At 36.1% G+C, this 20252-nt stretch overlaps 1 protein-coding gene across 11 annotated transcripts in view; it reads right to left on the bottom strand.

The window, feature by feature from the left end:
• The window catches only part of SOX6 (SRY-box transcription factor 6), a 369094-nt gene that overhangs the window by 202911 nt on the left and 145931 nt on the right, over window positions 1-20252 (bottom strand). For all 11 annotated transcript variants that reach the window (XM_053944612.1, XM_053944613.1, XM_053944608.1 and 8 more), the window contains one exon: window positions 14313-14523. In XM_053944612.1, coding sequence (XP_053800587.1) covers window positions 14313-14523 — 211 coding nt within the window. The remainder of the gene's footprint in view (window positions 1-14312; window positions 14524-20252) is intronic.

Here is a 20252-nt window from a genome sequence, read left to right as displayed (position 1 = left end):
CCCAGCCTGTATTACTGGGGGGATGTTCAAAAACTGCTTTCTCATGACAAAGCTCTGTTCTGAACAACTTCTGAACCCACTGGTTTTTGTGAAAGCATAACCAGGACAAAGCATTGTGTGGTTTTTGGGTTTGGTGGATTTTTTTTAAAAAAACCCACAGCCCTTGGTCTCTCCTGCACTATTATAAATACCGCAATAACTGTCATTTTTCCAAAGTTATTTTAACTGGAAATTACTTATTGATTACCTTCATAAATTTAAAGAACTTATTCATCCCACTAGAAAGTTGCAGAGCACACAGACTGTGAGGATTACAGTGGTACAAAAACAATTCACAGAGGTTCAGGGAATTTATTTTATTTATAAATTAGGTTTTTTTCCCCATCTCATCAACAGTCTTTAGAGGTTTTTTAAAGATATACAATATGAAGGACAACTTGGAGAAACAATGCACAAGTTGTGTTGTAATCACAGAACAGCTAAGACATGAGCAGCTGAGCAGAAGGAAGATGGGCAGTGGAATGCCATACAGTAGTCAGCACTGTTGACTAATCAGAATTTGAGACACTAGAAGGTAATAAGGGTATTATAAAGAATGGCTTATTGAAGGAGCAGCTGTTTATGTGTAGCTCACTGTTTAAATGAATTCCACTAGATTGCCATGGTATGTTTTGGGTAAAAAAAAAAAAAAGTTTTACTTGAAAAAGAAGAAAAAAAAGAAGAAAAAAAAAGAAAAAGATATATCAGTAAGGGCAAGCACAAGGGTGTAAATATCTGGGTATCATGAGCACAAGTACATAAAAAGAAGCAGTTCTCTAGGTATTGGGACCTCTAAAAATGACATAAAATCAGTGGCCCTGGAAGTTACAAAAGAATATTCATTACTTAGGCAAAGCTTAAATGTCATCTTTGTTAGCCTCAACCACTGAGCATTGTTGCCATGGGCACAAGAGCTGAGGTGGTTATGGAGGGTAATAGACAAAGAGGAAAAAAACAAGGGAAAGTATAACTAAAACCAACTACAGAGCCATTTCAAAACATTTATATTTGCACCAGAAGCCAATAAACACAATCAATAAATTCAACCTCATTTATAAAAAAAAAAAAAATTATTATCTCTTCCCATAAACGTAGTAATAAAACAGTGCTATGATCTCAACTAGGAAAATCTAATTAAATAATGTAAAAAGACTAAAAATAGAAACAATATTCAAAATCACACAAGTGAAAGCAACAACTCACCATAATGCTCAGACAATAATCATGTTCAAATCTATGTGCCATAGGGGTTCTTCAACAGTTTTTTGTTTGCTTGTTTGTTTTCAGAAACCAAGTTACAGTTTGGCTTTTCGAAATAACTTTGAAGAGTTGGGAGCAGAAAGGAGACTGCCTAATTGCAGTGGAAATTTATCATAATCCATTATTTAAAATATTCTACTTTGGACAGCAAGCAGTGATATTTAAAAGCAGTCAGCAAGAAGTGGAAACTCTGGTATCTTTTGTAACAGTTCACATGTCAGACTGGCAAAGTGCCCACAGTGTACGGCAGAAAAATCTATTTAATGTCTGCCCCACAAGGCGACATGAGGCTTGATTGGCAGAAAGCAGAGAGTGGCTTTTGATCATGTGTCCTAACAAGCAGTTCCAGCTCCTGTCTCTTCGGCTGAGCAGCTCCACATTACCTATTCAAACACAAGTGACAGGCCACTGCACTACTCTTTGGCTCTAGTCTCACGCAGTGGGAGCTATGCTGGAGACAGAGCCACTGATTAAATATATCACTTTTTCAAGACAAGAAGGTTGTCTGAATCAAAGTTGGACAGAATAGACTCAACATTATTAAAAGAGGATATAAAACTGGAGTTGAGTGATGTTAGGCCAGTGTGTACAGCCTCAGGGATTCACAGACTGACAAGGGGAATAAGGAACAGCAGAACTCATAAAGCAGGGTCAGAAATTAGCTGTGACACCTTGGCCATTCTCCCATCAGTTCAGGGCCACTGTGTTTCAAATCCTGTAGTCTGTTTTTTGGCCTTTTTTTTAATGATTTTCTGTGCAGAAAGGAGGAAGGGGGGGCGTAAAAATCGTTAACTAGCGAAAGTTGAAAATTGCAGTTTTACAATTAGATATAAAACATTAGCCACATTTTTCCGCCTAATATACAGTGTTTTTAATTAGATTGTGGCTTTTTTCCTTGTATTCTCATCAGCCAAATTATTGTCATCAAATAATTTGTTGATACAGAATTGACTACCCTTGCTCTAAGGAACAACTGAAAGCTGGGGAAAATGACTGAATAGAGATGCTTATTACATTGCCTTGTTAGTTCATTAACAAATTGGTTTGATTTTTGAGGTCATGTGTCTGGCCACTGTCTGTTGTGTTACCTGATACACAGAAACAAAAGGGCAACAGATGTGATTCTTTGTCTAGTTATTATATCACAGAAACACCAGATACACTGAAACCTAGGGGAACCAATGCTCCAACTAAATTTTTAATTACAAGTATAACTGCAGATGTAACAAAACCTATTAACAAAGCTGCAACAACCCCATTTAAACAGCTAAAAAACACAAACAGTCCACAGAGAAAACAGAGGCTGAGGCAAAAGAAGCTTATTTTACTTTGTGAGGCATGTGCATGCCAGACCTATAAAATTATTTCTGGCCTATTCAAAGTTCTGTGAAAAAATATTTAAATTATGATACAAAATCTTGACAGATTTTTTCCAGAACTACTCCTGCAGTAATTCTATTGAAATTAATAGAGTCACCTCAGGAATAAACTTGGTTCAATATTTATTTTTCACTACGGTAAGTTCTTCTGACATTTTAACAAACCTCTGGCCGACGTGTTAGTTTTTGTTTCATTGTAAATATTTAAAAGTAATCTGCTTGTTACATATTTAAGATACGATAAGGACTGCTAAGACCTACACTGAGAAGCAGAGCTGTTTTAAATATTGAATATGCAGGTAAACTTTAAGATAGAGTAGAAAGAGCTGAATCCTGTCCTCATGCATATCCTGTAACATACACAGCATAGCTAGAAATGCAAACAGAATTCATTTTTAAGGTGGTGTTAGACTAAGACATTCAGTACAGAGGCTTTAATGCTTTTGGTGTCACTGCAGGCTCTCTAAGCTGTAGTGTTCAGGCTTCTTCCAGATGGGCAAAAGAACCTGCTTGCTTCAACATTTTCAAACAAATAAAAGACAGAAGAGTATTCAAGATGGGTTTTTTTAGGTTCAGTGAAGATCATGATTTACCGTAGAGGGTGATGTCACATCAAGTTCTTTAAGAAATGTGAGCAGGCAGCAGTGCATTATAGCTTCATGTCAAAATATGGCAAATGGTTATGTAAAGCATTAAGTAAAGCAGTTAACAAAAAGGAAGATGAAAATAAACAGCCATTCATACACAGGGCACTGTGCCCGGGAACTCTGGGCACCTATGTAAGTAAAACTAAAAATATATTATGATTAATAAAAGAAAACAGCTATTAGATACATTCCAAAATGCTAGGCAGTAGAACAAGACATTTTGGCACAGCTTTACTGATTGGCAGCCCATGCTAAAGACAGACCCAAGACTGCAACAGAGTGAGCGCTGCTAGTCAGGACAGAGCAATGCTAACAGGAGCTCTCTGCAGATGTTTACACAGTACTTGCCCTCAAGACTATATTTAACAAGGACTGGTGCACTTTTTCAGGAATATCACAATCTGAACTTTACAAAAACACCACCACTTCTTTATGTTACTAGAGAAGGACAGAAGAGGGTGGATTTTGACACATTAACAACTGCTTCATTTTGGAGATCAATGTGCCAATGAGCAAAAAAGGAATACAAATAGGAATTAGAAGGATTCCTCACAATCCAAAATACACTTGTGAAACACAGAAATATGTAGTTAAGACCACTGAATTGTGTTTTTATTCTTGGTTTTCACTTTGTGCTCATCAGCTATGCATAGGGAAGTGAGAGCACAGGCACAGGGCTAAAACTGAAACTATGCTGATGAAAAGGCTCAGCCAAGCTTGAGCAAGAAGCTCGGGAAGTATCAGACTTTATCATAATAAAGTTCCTCTTGGTTTTAAAGGTACCAGCTCAGTCTTACAGTGGAGAACTAGTGGCCTTAAAATAAATCATGTTTTGGACCACTCTTAGGGTGCTGTGTCCAGTACAAGAAAGATATGGGACTGGAGAGAGTCCAGGAATGGGGCACAGGGCAACCAAGTAACTGGAGCATCTCTCACATGGAGAGGAGCTGGGAGCACCATGAAGGTTTAGGCTGAAAAGGAGAAGCTTCCAAGGGATGATATATAAATATGTGATGGCAGGAGTAAAGCCAGATCCAGGCTCTTCTCAGTGGTGGCCTGTTACAGGCCCAGAAGCAAAGAGAAACAGGAAATTCCCTTGAACCAAAAGAAAATCCTTGCTTATCATAAGGATGACCAAACACTGAACAAGGTGTGGAGTTTACAGCCTTGCAGATACTCAAAAGCTGACAGGACATGGCTCTGAACAACCTGTTGTAGGTGAACCTGCCCTGTGCAGAGAAGCAGTGCCTTCCCACCTCAGCCACCCCATGATTCCTTGATTCTGTGGAACTGATGCATCAGGTTTTAGCTTTTATATTTTTCAGATTCTGTACTGCTTTAATGTGTAATTCTGAGCTTCATAGTAGGGAATAGTAAGCTCTCTTCACAGAGTAGGTGGACAAAACAATTCCTTCTCTAGCTGGGGACCAAGGAAAAATGATCCAAATTTCAGGACCAAGAGCATAAACAATGTGGACTGAAGATAGAAAAACAAGAAGGATGGGAGTTCATAACCTAAAGCTGTAACTGGACAATTAACTCCAATATGCAAATGGACCAAAACTTATAAAAGCGAGAGACCCCGTGGCCAGTCGTCCATTTTGTGACCATTTTGGTTCATCTTGGGTGCAGCCCTAGCTGGGCTCTTGTGCTGCCCAAGGCGTGTCCATTGAGGCCTTTTAATAAATCCCTACTTTATTCTTTAACTGCATCTAGCCTCTGTTCTAGGTCATCCTTCATCAGGCATCAGAACCAGCAGCAAACCGAGTGCAGGGCAGCACAGACAGACTGCCACTAAAATAATGACAATAAGGCTCTTTCTCAGGTTGGCTGATATACTCAAAACAAGAAAGCTGTTTTTTATGATGGCATCCTAAATTTTATGATGCTGAACTGAGCAGTTATTTGTAAAAAAAAGATAAATTCAAAAGGCAATTTCCTCCCTTACACTGTAAAACACTCTGAAAAGATTTCAAATTTTTTTAAGTACCAATTCTTCTCATTGCAAATTTTAAGGGAAAATAAAATTGACAAAAAATAAAATTAAAATAAAACTTAAGTAATATTTTTAAATAAGAAAAAAAAATTAGCTATTTTTTTCCTCTCTAATTCCTATTCATATTTAATAATACACCAAAGCAACACTGACATTGAATGGATTTAGGCTCCCTGTTAAGAATATTTGTTCAGGGTAAATTAGCATGGCTGAAGACTAATCTTAATAATTGTTTGTTGCTTCCACTGGAGGCAGGTTTCCCTCACAAACAAAGTGGCATCTTGGAGTTTCAGACTGAAACACAGAGGTAAGAGTAGTCTCTCCATGGGATGAACAAGAAAGCCTGAGCATGGATCTGCCTCATGCAGTCAGGCAGGAAGTGCCTCTCTCTCCTGTGTCAACCAAATAAAGTTGTCAAAATTATTTTAAAATAATGATAAGGTATCTAAACCAAATACTGTAAGGAAAAATAAGGAATAGATCAGCATTTAAAATGTATATGCTGCAAAGCATTTTTACTGTCATTTCTTTAAGAAAAGCAGATCTAATTAGCTGTATTTCCAAAGTGTTTACCTAGCATTTTTATTATGTATTATAACATTTTGCTTAGAGTTGACATTTTTATTCTGACAAGCACTGTCTGGAGAGCTCTCAATAAATAATACATTTACAATTTTCAGTAAATAAGCACTGGACACAAATCATTATCCTTACTTGCAGCTGCCCCTCTCTAATAGTGCTTTTACAAGTAAGGTGACTATTCAGTCTAATGCAATACTCTCAGTGCTGGGAAGATATTTTCATTCATTACCCCAGTCACAAGCACTTAAAGCACTTTTAGGCCCTGTTGCAAAACAGCAGGAATGGCAAAGCAAGTAAGAACAACTTAAACTAAAGTCCATCACTAAAGAAATCTGAGACCATTCACCCTCCAGGACTTGGAAAATACAATGTCATACAAGATCAGCCATCTTCAAGCCCAATTTTTTCCCTTGAATCCTTATATTTATTTACATTAGCAAATTTTAGGAAGGGAAGAGTCACAGTCTGGTCCCTGTTATTAACCTGATGACTACAAAATGTATTTCAATTGCCATTTTAAATCATGATCAGATCATAATGTTGTTTGTGTCACAGAACATCAAAACCAATGAAGTTTGAATTTATTTTTCTGCTGCCAAGATCATGCAACTGAAGCAACTCTCCATATTTTTACTGCTATTTACTCACTTATACTCTCTACCACAGAGCTCATTGTCAGTTGTACCTATTCATACTGATTTGCTTTTTTACTGCGTCTAGGAAAAACTGGCTCTTAAGATATGCTTTGTTTAATAATACTTTTACAATACTAATAATATACAGATAGTGTAAAGATAGCAGATGTCTGACCATGTCAAAAAAGGAGACAGAAGTGTAGAGGAGCAGAGTACAGAAATTTATATAAGAAAGAAGCATTGTGACAATTTATGATGCAATAAAAAATAAATTAAATTGTATCGAACACTGGAGAATGCCAGAATTGAGAAGTTACAGTGGGATTAAAGAAAAAATAAGAATTAGATGATCCCTGAAAGTAAGACATTGGAAAACACATCTCTGGGGAGGAACTGACTGGAATGGTCAATAGATGATGGCAAAGAGAAGATTTAAGCCTTTTTCAGTATAATCTGTCATGTTCAGGGACAATGAGAATAGGGTCAAGGCACATTTGTTCAAATGAAAAGAATTTTATTCATCTCACATATTCTAGGTTGAATAAAGATGTTTCTTCAACATAATATAAGAATCTCAAAACAGAGAAAGCAAATACCTGCTCAAAAAAAAAAAAAATCATGGCTAAAATGGATGTTCCAATCTTCAGAATTGAGTCTTGAATTTCAGACTCTTCCCCTATCAGGATCAACTCTGTTTGCCAGCAAAAGCAACAATTTTGTAGAGATGCACAAGTTCAAAGCCTCAAAGAGAGCAACCTGCATTGGAAAACTGAACCTTCAGAAAAGTAGAAGCTCCATAAAATTCCATGGATCCTACACTAAGGTTTTTCCTGACAGGTTCTCAAATGGCTACCATCAAACTTACCAGTTCCTTGCTGATGATCCTGAATAAGAACTAAGAGGGGACATGAAAACATCTTAGCAAAGCAGATAGCAGATGGCCCAACTAATCTATCCACCTATTCATGTAGATCTCATTCTCCATGATACCCATGTAAAAGTCTTTGCTATTCTCCATTTGTGTGCCATGAGAGAATTTCAAAACCAAGAAAAGCGAAGTTTTCAAATGCAGCATGAGACATACTGAAAAGTGCTGAAGAATTCCTATACCCACACAGAACCTGTGAGCAGTGATTAGATTCTCAAATGTTACAACAGTGGGTAAGGCTGTAGTTCAGGCAGCCAGGTAAATAAAAATATGAGGTGGAAAGATGGCAAGATGTGCCAGTTTCTTAAATAAAAATATCATTTAATCACAAAATATTATTCTGAAAAATTTAATGGATATAAGAAACTGAATAATCAAAAATGCCTAAATTTCTGTAAGAATGATAAATAAAAATATGAGACAAAATATTAATGGCCAGACATAGTATGGTTACACAGAATGAGTTTCTCTTTGAAAAAAAAAAAAAACTTAAATGTATGATGCATTTGAAATTTCATTAAATTATAGTATATTAATGGAATGAATTTCTGATAGAAAAATCAAATACAAAGGACAGAAGGAAAATAGGTTGCATCTTCTCTTAGTTACCAGGAAAATAACCCTAGAAAATCCTTCCTTTGTAGTAATGTTCCAAAAAAGGTCAAAAGTTACAGTAACACTGTAAGACATTGGAATTCACTGTAGACTTCAACTAAAGAAGCATTAGAAATTTTATGACCTATAAGATGTCTATAAATAGAAGAATATTTTTTCTAAAACAGCAGCATATATTGCAATGAAAAAGTGACCAAGCAATTTTACCAAGATAATTGGAATTTTAGAAAAAAAAAGACAGAGAGAGAGACATAATAAGTTGTATTTAATTATATGGCAAGGAGATAAATAATGGAAGAAAACAGCAATTTAGGAAAATGTGCTTCATATCTCTCCTTTAACTTGGTCTGAGTCATCTATTTATTTTCTGGACATTTGGGCTTTTTGCTCATTTTGTTTTTATTTTGGAAGCATGTCTGGAATTTAGAAGAAAAATTCCCTTTCTTAGATGCCACTATATACGCCTTCCAACAAAAAGCAAATAAAAGATAAGTATTAAATTAACCATATGCATAACTGATTCTGAATTTTCTTAGCAAAAGTGACTCTTAAGAAGAAAAGGGAAGAACCACGATGTAGATGGTACAGAGCAGATAAGGCAGGGATTTTCAAAGGTGATTAAAGGATTTGAAGAAGGTGAGCTTTTCATATCCAAAGAGAAATGCCAGTGGCCATTTGCAAATTTCATTATTTGACAGAATTTTTTTGATTGCTTTGGATAATCCTAATGCCAAAACCCAGTAACATTTTTTGAAGTCTTGAAAAAAATCTCTTTATCCATTAAAAAAATAAAAAAGGAAGAAGAAAGAACAGGGGTCTGTAAACACCAACTGTGTTAGGACAGCCAAGGATCATGCCTTCATCAGTGGAAAGTGTGGGTATACAGCACACCACAAGACAGATCACTTGAATTAAATCTGTGCAAAAATTCTTTAAAAACATTTTAAAATATTCACTGACCACAAATGGTCAGTAGTTCACTTCTAGGACTTATCCACCAAAGAAAACTCCTGTTTTCTCTCAAAGGTTGTGCTTAAAACAATATTAAAAAACAAGTGCACATGTCTGAACTCTCTGTTCTCAGCTGTGGCAGGCTTAAAACAAAGACACAAAAAAAAATGGAAACTCTCCATTCATCTAATACAATATAATGCACACAGATTCTTAAAAAAGAACCTAAAACAACCATAACTTAAAAATAAATGAATAAATAAAAAACAAACAATGGCAACCCAAATTGTTTGCCAATGTCCGCTTATAAAACACAGTGTGTGAAAGTTTAAGTTTCTTTACTTCCCAATGAAATTAGCAGGAAATTCGTGGATTTGTGTGTGCAATACTTCAATATACTTATACTATATTCCAATATAATTATTAGAATGATAGAAAGGTTTATAGGAGAAGTGTTAATCAATTTTAAGTCAATATAACAGAAAGTATTCAGTTATTATTAACTCATGAAGCTGGAGGGAAAAAAAATAACAAAAGAAAAAAAATCAGAAAAACCACCACTACTGAGTAATGTAGTAAGATTTTCTCTACTGCATATAGAATTAATAATACATGCGAACCCTTAATTTTTAATATAGATATCCACCCATATATTCCCCCACAGAGAGAGAGTACAAACAGGTGCACATGACAGAGAATAGATAGAAATTTATGAATATACTACTCTTTATATAGATGTTCATTATTCCACCGTGCATACATAGAAATCTTTGATCTCTGAACATTCAACTGTGGTCTTCAAGGAGAAAACAAGAATGGGAAGCACTTCATAAAAAGCTTGTGCTAGAATTGTGAACCGAGCTTGGTTGAAAAATGATACTGTATACATTGCTCTGAATCAAGGTCAAAAGTGAATTAGGAATCCAGGCCCTGAGTAATGAGGGCTTAGCACTTAGCAGAAATGACATGCCCAGTTTCCAGCTCAGAAGTGCCAGCTGACCTGCCAACCTAGCATTTTAGTTCTGAAAGGGAGAAATCTGCTCTCCTCGCTACAGACAAGACATGTGCTACTAATTATTGCTCCTAGAGGCTTATGATGAGCTACAGTAGCATAATTGTCTGGAAGACAATTCTCAGCATAGAAATCAGGCAGCCCAGGCTGTAAATCTGTCTCACAAAAGTAACATAAGCAATATTTAAAAAGAAAAGTCTTTTACTTAAAGAGGATAGAAAAGCAGAGAAGCAGTTAGACCATACTTTCTAACAGAAACTCTTCATGAGCTGTGAAGAGCTTTAATACTTGATTGTACTGTAGGATACTTCCAAAGAAAAAGGCCAGTAAAACAATCCTTCAGCTCATAGAATAACTAAGATGGATATACCCAAGTTATCCAATAGGCCCTAGAGTCTAATGTTGTTGATTAAATTAGACACCTGTTCATTTTTGACCTCTTCTCTCTTATGAGAACACATGTCAGCAAAGTCTTTACATACTCAAATTAACTGTAAATATTTGCAGCATTCTTTTCTTTTCCAAATACAATTTTCTCATCAGGTTCTTATTTCCAAATCATTACAAATTATGACACGGGAGTGCCTTACAGTGCAAAAAATGCAAATACTGGACCATGAAGTAAAAAAATATGTTATTTGTCCTGTAATGTTGGTAATCTGTGTTCAGACTACAAATAAAGCTAAAAACATACCTAAGGTATATTCCTGTGTGTGGCACCCATGTTCCCACACCATACACAAGACATGACATTGGCTGAAGTACTATTATTAAAGAGAGATTAAAACAGCTGTACATTATGCTGAAGCACTCACTCTTCCCTTTACAAGCAGACGGTCCTGGATTACAAGCAGCACTTGACCATTTAAATCACTACAACAACCAGATCTAACCAGCTGGGCCATATTCTCTTAGGCAATGCCTGTTGACCTCCTCAGTCACAGCTGCTCAGATGAAATTCTCATTAGACAACTTATTTTCAGGAGCCAAAGGAGTCTGATTAAATATATCTATCTAGACATGATAAAGTCTTCCAGTATATATTTCTTTTCCAGTGGTATGAGGTACAACAGAGACAACAAGGAGTATATACAAGCATAGCAGACACCTAATATCTGAGTGCATAGCACAAAGTATTTAAGTGTTTGACCCCAACAACCTGTATTTCTCAAATTCAGATGATATAGATGGACCAGAAAGTTTCTATGTAACAATATTAAAAGAGACTTTTCGCTGTGCTGGCATGGGGGTTAGAACTGATGACTGGAATTCTTGAGTTCTTTACTCCACACTTAACTCTACAATTAACCTGACATATGACTGTGTGTTAGCCGAAATCCCACAGCTACATCAGTGGTCAAGGAGGTCATCCTATAAATGAGGCTAACATGAACTATTACATCCTTTTAAAGGAGATATGCACAACTTAAAGCCCCCACACCACAGTATACAGTAGAAACACATGTCTTTTCTCCATTTCATTCATTAAACCCATTATATTATTCTTTCTATTAAAAAAAAAAAAATCAGCAGGTATTTTTCAATTTGAGTAAGCAATTTTGTGACAGGGCAGGACTTAGTACACAAAGAGCTCCTCAATTGCATTGTTTGCATACCATTTTAAGAAAAGAACTGCATAGAAACATATTTTAAATTATAGATGTTAAAGAGCATCATGTATGCTAAGTGTGTGATCAGGCTCTTAATTTGGTTGCTCAAAAGACACTGTAAGATGGCAAAACAATTTCATAATCTCAGACCTCATTTCTCCAACTGACTGCACAGAGCTAAAGCAAAGTTCAATCTTAAAATAGTAATTATTTTTCACATTTTATTTTAATCAAACAAGTACGGAGAGTACTTCTTTTAAATTCAGAGAAACTTCTGAATACTGAAATGGGTATTCAAATCTGTTCTAAGAATTTTGATATTCCTGGCCTACACAGAAGTTTAGAAACCTTGAACTTCCTAAGTGCAACATCCTGAAGAATTTCCAATCTTTCTATTAATTATTTTTCCGCATTAGTTTATATGGTACCAGTCAGATGTTCATTAATTATTTTCTGTAAAACATAAGTAACTTTTTTTCCTGCAGAAAATGGTGGATGAATGGAAAAGAACTTAATGCAGAATGCAGAACCATAAAATCATCACAGAATGGCCTGGCCTGGAAGAGATCCTAAAGATGATCTAATTCCAGCCTCAGTGCTGTAGGCAGAGATGCTTTTCATCAAACCAGGTTGCTCAGAGCTCCATCCAACATGACCTTAAATACTTCCAGGGAGAGGTGTCCACAACTTCTCTGGGCAACCTGTGCCAGAGCCTCACCACCCTCACAGCAAAGAATTGTCTTCTAATATCTAATCTAAACCTAACCTAAACACGAAGATACAGTAAAATACCTTTGAACTTACAGGCAGACTTTAGAATAGCTTTCCATTATAATGTAGTCCATAAAAGGCAAGATTATTTTATGGAACAAAAACGACCTTTATTTCAGCTGATGAGAACACACAGTGTGTAGAAGGCTCTGACTCGGAGAGAGGGATCTCTCTGCTCTGCTCTCTTAAAGCAACCAGTATATACACAGTATATATAAACAGGGGAAGCACAGAAAATTATTGAGAACCCATACAAAAATAAGCTATGAAACGCTCTAATCCCTACAGATAGATACTATGTTTAAACTTTTTGATGCACATTTTTATTAGCACACCATCCAATACACTCCTGAAAAAGCCTTAGCTGTGGTGTCAATATAATCAACAGCAACTCGAGCACTCCTGCAGCAAAGTACGAGCCAAGACCTTTGATTAGCATGGGGTGTCGAACGACTGCTACTGACTGCAGAAAACAACTTTGACAAAGTAATATTTAAAATAGTTTTCCTAGCCTAACCACCAAATCTAAGAAAGCAATTTTTAAAAGAGTGATCTTTACAGCTGAAAACAGACAGATGGTAGTAAAGAATCTGGGACATTCTCTCTTTAGAGATGTTTCACCAGCTTCAGAAAGGACACCTATAGAACACACTGGCATTTAACAATTATGCCAAGAAATTTGGAAGCCTACTTCCATCACTACATGATTTTATCCCATATTTAAACATATTATTGTATCAGCTTCAATTTTAATTAAAATCTGCATTGCTACATGAGGCCAAAGGAACTTAAAGTGCAGTGTTTGAAGTGCACTGTGACCATATAATGAAATTGAGGAGTCAAAATAATTCCAAACTCATTCCTATTTCAAAGAAAAAAAGAATCACAAAGTTCTACTGTCTTTTGGCTCTAGTACATTATAAATATTCTTCCTGGGTTATTTTTAATGGCACAAAACTGAACTGGTAAAATATCTAAAAGAATCCACACAGATGCCTCTGCACCTGTTTTTCTATTTCAGAGCCTCCTGCTCTCACAACTTCCCTGATTCAAACTCATGTATGTGCTCACAGACTAAAAGGTATTGTTGCAGAACCAAGTAAGCCTTCATTCTATTTACCATGGGGAGAAATTTTTGTGGTGGGCCCTGAGTGCACACATGCACTGATAAACTCACTCTCCAATTCTGTTTGTTTCCTCCCATGGCCCAAAATCTTCGCAAAATCAATGAAAGTATCTGAATAAGGACTGGCTACATAAACTGCCTTAGCACTCAAAGATTTGTCCTCATTTTTATCTCTGTTTTAATACTCGTAACAATATCTGAGGAGACTGTAAAGAAAAAAAAAAGAGAGATTTCTTCCTCTGTAATTCTAGCTATTTAGGTCAGAACTATGTACTTTTACACTTAAAACTGTTTCCCATTCTCCTAGTTACAGATGCTAGGTTATTAAAGTGATGAAAGATGAGAATTTTTAAGGCAAAACAAACCAGCTTATGTTTTATTCATTCTTATTGTTAAAAATATATATTTGCCTTTTAAAAGGAAGAGAACAAATAAAACTGAAGAATGTCCCTCACAAGTCCACAGCCAGTTAAGAATTCATCATAACCTTTCAAGTGAGAGTTGAGTTTTCACCAAATCCAACATTCTTACTTTGACTCACAACCGAGACAATTTTAAAAGTTTTTAAAAACTGGCATATTTGTCTAAAATCCCTAATGGATCTCAAACTACCATTGCCATGGAAACCTATGATTAACTTTATCCTAGCCTTTGCCAATTATGCAGTTTTATGGCCCTCAATACCCAACACATCCTTTATGCTATAAAAATTACAGGATTGGGAGGGTGGGGAAACTGCATCAATCTTATCCAACACATACCTTCTTGCTCAGTCCTGGTCATTTCTTCTAGTTTCTTCTGCTTCAGTATGTCCACCACATCTGCTAGGCTTCCCTTGCGGCGCTCCGGCGTTCCAAAGTTAACACTGGTCATTAGCTCGCTGCGGTCACGACCTCCTTCGTCGGGCTTGTTTGGTGAGGTAGAGGTATTTCGGAAGGAATATAGGGAACATAACTTATTACTCTCTGACTCCTGCAAAGAAACAAAACTATGTCAAACCACAGGCTCTTCTCTCATGGCAGAAGGATCTCAGGCAGGCAAAAGCTGAAAGCATTATTTGCGATACTAACAAGCCTACATCTATCCTTCAGTTTATAAAGTGACTGTTATTATTTGAATTTCTTTGTTTCAGTGCTTTACATGAGCACTGTTGACCCTAAGTCCGGTGCTCTCCATGTTTCTAACATTCATACTTCATGCCCGAGATAATATTCATCAAGGATTTCCCTCGTCAGGAAAAAGCCACTTCAACACTTTAACAATGGATGTATTAGGCTTTTACAGTTTTCTTTAGTTCCTTAAGTAAGGACAATATATGTAGCACTAAGGAAGAAAGGATAAATTATTCCTGGATAAATCCTCAGCTAATGGAAAACAGCATAACTTTAAAACTAGAGAAAGTGTTAGGCCAACAGTGACCGGGGAGGAAGGAATCAACATCAGAGTTAAATAAAGTTAATGGTATGTGGGTATCCATGCACATTCACTGCCCTTTAAATTCAGTTTAAATTTTTCTTAAAGAATGAATGCTACAATACTTATAATAAACAAAAGAAGATTTAATTTTCAGGCGAACATAGGCAAGAATGAGCAAGGAAATTAAGTTTTGGCAAAACAAATCAAGTATGCCAATACACAGGTATCAAGACCACATGTATCAAGTGTTATATAGCCAAAAACATAGAAGTAAAAAGGCTTCATCTATTTTGTCAGTAGATAATGATTATTTGAGCAAAAACTAAAAAAAAAAAAAAAATAGGCATCAAAAAGCAATGATTAATGACAGTTCTCCTCAATTTTGTGATACCACCCAACAGCAAAGCCTTTTCTGAACTTCTCTGGCTCAGACTTGTCATTCTCCCAGTCATGCTTGCAACATTCACTGCATCTCTGCTTTCACAATTCCAGCTAAAAAGAGAAGTTGTTCTTGGATTTGTCCTCAAAAACTCAACCATAAGAATTTCTCACACGCTTCCCTTTCCAAAATTACTCTTCTATTTTAATTTTTAATAATGCCAGGCTAGGAGTGTTAAATATCTGGGGCAAAAAAACTATTGATTTTTTTTTATGTTTCTTTATGGCATGCCTAGAAAGGTCAGTGTGCATATCAGATTCCATGAAACATACTTTGTTTAAAATTTAAGAGCAATTATAATGGCAATCGATTTAAATATTAAGAAGCTAATTAATAATCTTGTCAAAAAACATTCTCATAACAATAATCTTCCTGCTACTTTATGAGCTGAAATTACCCATCTTCAGAGCACTGAACAAAGGCTAGAAAGCATTAACCATCAGCAACACCACAAGACACAAATCTTTGATTCAATCTGGAACAGATTAAGTAGCTGTGCAACGTAATAGGGGGAGCAAGACCAACAATGAGCAAGCTGGGTGACTCGGGGCTGGGGACTATGCAGGAGGAGGTGGTGACACATAATCTTCAAGCACAGCAGTCTGTGATCAGCACAGCACTGCTACCATCACTGGAGAGGGAGGCAGCATTTGCTAGGGATGTTGCAAATGTATTTATTCACGAAGACAGGAAATTAGAAGGCAGTATATCTCACCCCACTGGTAGCAGCCCCTCATCAACACAGTAGGAGTGACAGAGGTTTTGCAGGCACAAACAGAAAGAGAGGTGACATGGAATAAAAATTTCATCTTTGTATTTTTAGCAAATAAACATTAACTAATTTTTCACTCGATCAGTTTGTATTCACTGAAGACTCAAACATCACAGAGAGCAATATCTTAGACCAGGTACAGAGATTAACTTATTTAGCTGCCTTTAAAATTGAAAGCTTTCATACATTTAACTCTTTCTAAGAAAAACTACTTTGTATTTTTCTTACAATGGAGATGGAAAGAGCATCTTTAATATTTTTCAGATGTAAATCCTGAATTTCTATTATCCCTTTCCGCAATGAAGAATTAATACTACATACTTTGACGCTTTCACCTTTGAGGACAGTACAAAAACAATTTAGTAATTTTAAAGGCACTTTTCCTTAAGAGAGCAACATCCTCTTACAGTACATGAAGCACATCCATCAGGCTCAATGCAGGGGTTTTCATGCTCTCAGCAAGGAACACTAAATCTATTGTTTAGGCTGGAAACAAGAAGATAAGGCAAATCTGTGGAGTAAGTAGGAATAATGGAATGTTCTTCCTCCTGATAACCTCTCCTGTTCCCCGTCTGGATTCATACATGGTCCAGCACAATGTTCCTTTGCTGTATGAAAGACTTCCCTAGTCCTGCCTCCATCAGGCAGCACATTCACCCTTCTTTTTCTTGCCTGAAAAATTGCAATATACACAATGCAGATGTGACAAGTTTAAACACCATGCAAATGATGCAGATTTATGGAAGTGAGGCAGAATGACTACCTTTGCAAGTATGAGTCCAATTAATAAACTATTCTATATTGCCAGTTTTGTGGATAATTAAAATGTAGAATAAAAATAAAACAGAAAATGCATTTGTAATATTTCTGGTTCTATTTGTGCCTAAAGCGCGTGGAACAGTTTTTATTGACCTCACATTAATGGTTAACTAGACAGATCAAAACACAAGGGGGGCAAGGGAAATATTCCTGTTACTTTTTACTCTAGAAAGTTGACTCAACTGTATGTGAAGGGAAGCTGCTACTGCAGCATTCAGCTTGTTGAAAACAAAGTAAATGTTGCAGCAAATTTATAAAGGATTTTAATTTTCCTGATGGACCTTACAACCTTCTGCAGACCATTCGTTGTGGCATGTCAGGCTTGTCCCAGCACTTCACCCACTGCAAGACCAAAACTGCAACTATCACATCCATCAGAGATGCAGACCTGACTATCAAAAATTAATTTCCATTGACATTCACAAGCAGCAGACAGAGACCCTCCTAATACATCCAGGTATCCTCTGAAAAGTCTAGTGGATTTTGTGTGTTGTCTGAAACAAGAAGGATATCACCTCTGTAAATTGTTTCCTGGTCCTCTTTCTCTAAGGCATAAAGCACTTTCCCTAGAAAGTCTGGAGTTCAGATGGAAAAGGACCACCATGCTTCCTAAAATAGAACAAGCCCATGAATTCATGGTTAGAAAAGTAGAACCTGGTCCTTTTGAACATGAATATGGAACAAATCAATAAAAACACATCTCTTATCCTTAATAAGCTTTTTGAAGCCACTCTTTACAGAATGAGGAATTCCCACTCTGTTTGATCTGAAGAGAGAAAAGAAAGGATGTCATTAAGGGTTTTTTTCATGTATTTTCCAAGATCATGAAAGAAGAAGTGAAGACAAGTGAAGTGCCTAGCCAAGATCAAGTCAAATGTTTTCATTTTGCAAAATCCAAATGAGAAATTCATCTGCAATGATGAAAATTTCTATGCAAGTCAACTTTTCTCAGCATCTCTGATAAAAATAAGGAAATTAATAATAAAATATGACTGATATGAATATCCACTTAATGTATGTGAACACAATTTGGTGCCCAAATTGATCCAGTAGCTCCATAATACACTAGACAAGGGACATATCCCTGGATTCTTTGGTTTAAAATTCATGTATTTCTGTAAAAATAGTACTTTAAAAGCCTAAACTTGAAATAATGTCTTAAACACATGACATTTCCCTTTGAAAGCTACATTTTTTATGGTGTGCTAGTCTCACTGATTTCAGTGATTTCCAGGTAAGGAAGGGGGGAATACAGAAAATATAATCAGATAAATAGTAAACATTTAGTGTATGGATAAAGTATGTAAAACAGGGTATGCTTCTTCAGGATCCCATTCTGGTTTTGCCGGATTTATAAAACTATCCTCCCACTTACATAATAATACTGGATAATTGTAGAACTGTTAATGCCTATACCAGAATGCATAAGGGATCCCACAGGGATATTTGTCCACCACAATGGAGGCCTTTCCAGACTAGTATCTAACAGTTGGCAAAACATAAAATTTGAAGACAGCTCATTAAACAGAGAAAGAACAGATCTGAATGCTTAAACAACATGTACAATGATTTTTCTATCTTAATCTTTCCTCTTTGCCTGTATCAGGTAAAAATGCTTAAAGTTGCAAAGCTGTTTAGTTGCAGAGATGACTAAGCCAGAAAATCTTACTGCTAAACACCTGAAGAGACAAACTCAGTTTTGGACCACTATTTCAGCTGCTTACTATTCAGCAGGGGTAAAATTTAGTCTATTTTTTGAAACGTTGGGGTTTCATATCAAGGTAAATAAATGGCATTTTTCCTGTCTACATTTTCTTGCCAGCTCATTAGCACAGAACAAATTTCATTACTGATCATTCAACCCACTGTGGTCAGTGTTTTGACAAAATTCTATTATTATAACAGCTGAAATACCCATATATAGACACGAAAATATAAGGATTAAGTTCAAACAGTACAAAATGGAGAAAAATAAATAAATGCACAAAAGAGAGAAACCCCAAAAGTAGCAAGGTATGGACACTAAAACACTATGGATGACTCGTGCAGGGATAGACAGCCCTTGCATGAAATCATACTTTAGTAAAACCTCCACCTTTCTCATATGTCAATTGGAAAACAGCATAAAGAGTTCCAGCACAACATGGGAAAAGCTTTCCTATGTCAATCCTTGGCCTTTCTCACGTTAGAGAGACATTAACTAATCTCAAATTTTCTTGGAATGTATATGGTCCATCAACAGTTTCCATAGTCTTATCAGTTTTCCAGGCTGCCTGGTGTAAACAAGTGACCTGTTGGCCATTTCTTTTAGAGTTGCTGTGAATGGCTCAAGTACAGCTTTGGTAACGGCAGGAACAATTCTGAATAATTACGAACAACTTGGTGAAAATGAAGATGGGGACTCTGTGACTACACACATGGTATTTTCTTCACACACCACAACAATTCCTTTAAAACTGTTACACTAAGATAATATGTAAAGATAGTTCAATAGGCCTCTTACTCTGAGAAAATTATTTTTTAGCAAGTACATTCAATAAATTTCACAAGTTACATGGGTTATATTCTTCAAAAAGATAGCTGATAGTTTCTGTATAAAGAAAGGAAAATCCTTAGAGGTTCTTAGATGTTTCTACTAAAAAGGGATTGAGCAAATAATAATAATTTTCCTGTTTATTATTAATAAAAAATAAAATAATAAAATTATTAATAATTTTCTTGTGTATTTAGATTCTAAAAGTTTTAAGTAGTTAATTTTCCATCAATGCTCCCACTAGTTTTAACAGGATAAATGAGGGAGTACTGCTGAAAATTATGAAAATAAAGGTATTGATAGCTGACCCAGTATATTTCATATTGGGAGGCCAATATTTATAGCAATACCTGCAAGCTGAATCATGAGTCAACTTGGTCACCTTCTATGAAGTCTTTTCACTTCCAAAATAGAGCAAACAGACACAAAATTATAGTTCTATTGGTAAGAGATTACATGCCAAAAAGACAATATTCTTGCTCCTTCCTCCAAATAGCCAAGGTACAAAATACAGGGGGCTGTATTGGCGGGTTGAGATGCAACATCTCAGTTTGGGGACACCACAATCACGAGTGGAGATCTGACTTGGGACAGATCAACAGCCTGATGAGCTGGATTCTCTTGTCAGGAGTCTTAAACGGGGAAATGCGTAGGGCTGCGGATTTTAATGGCAGCATTTATGTTTCATGTAGGGAGGATGGATCCTCTGGAGCTCTCTGAAG

This window comes from Vidua chalybeata, chromosome 6 (genome assembly GCF_026979565.1).
Source record: "Vidua chalybeata isolate OUT-0048 chromosome 6, bVidCha1 merged haplotype, whole genome shotgun sequence".
NCBI classification, from domain to species: domain Eukaryota; kingdom Metazoa; phylum Chordata; class Aves; order Passeriformes; family Viduidae; genus Vidua; species Vidua chalybeata.
Note: the sequence above shows the minus strand (reverse complement) of the source record. Positions and strands in the feature narration are given on the sequence as shown.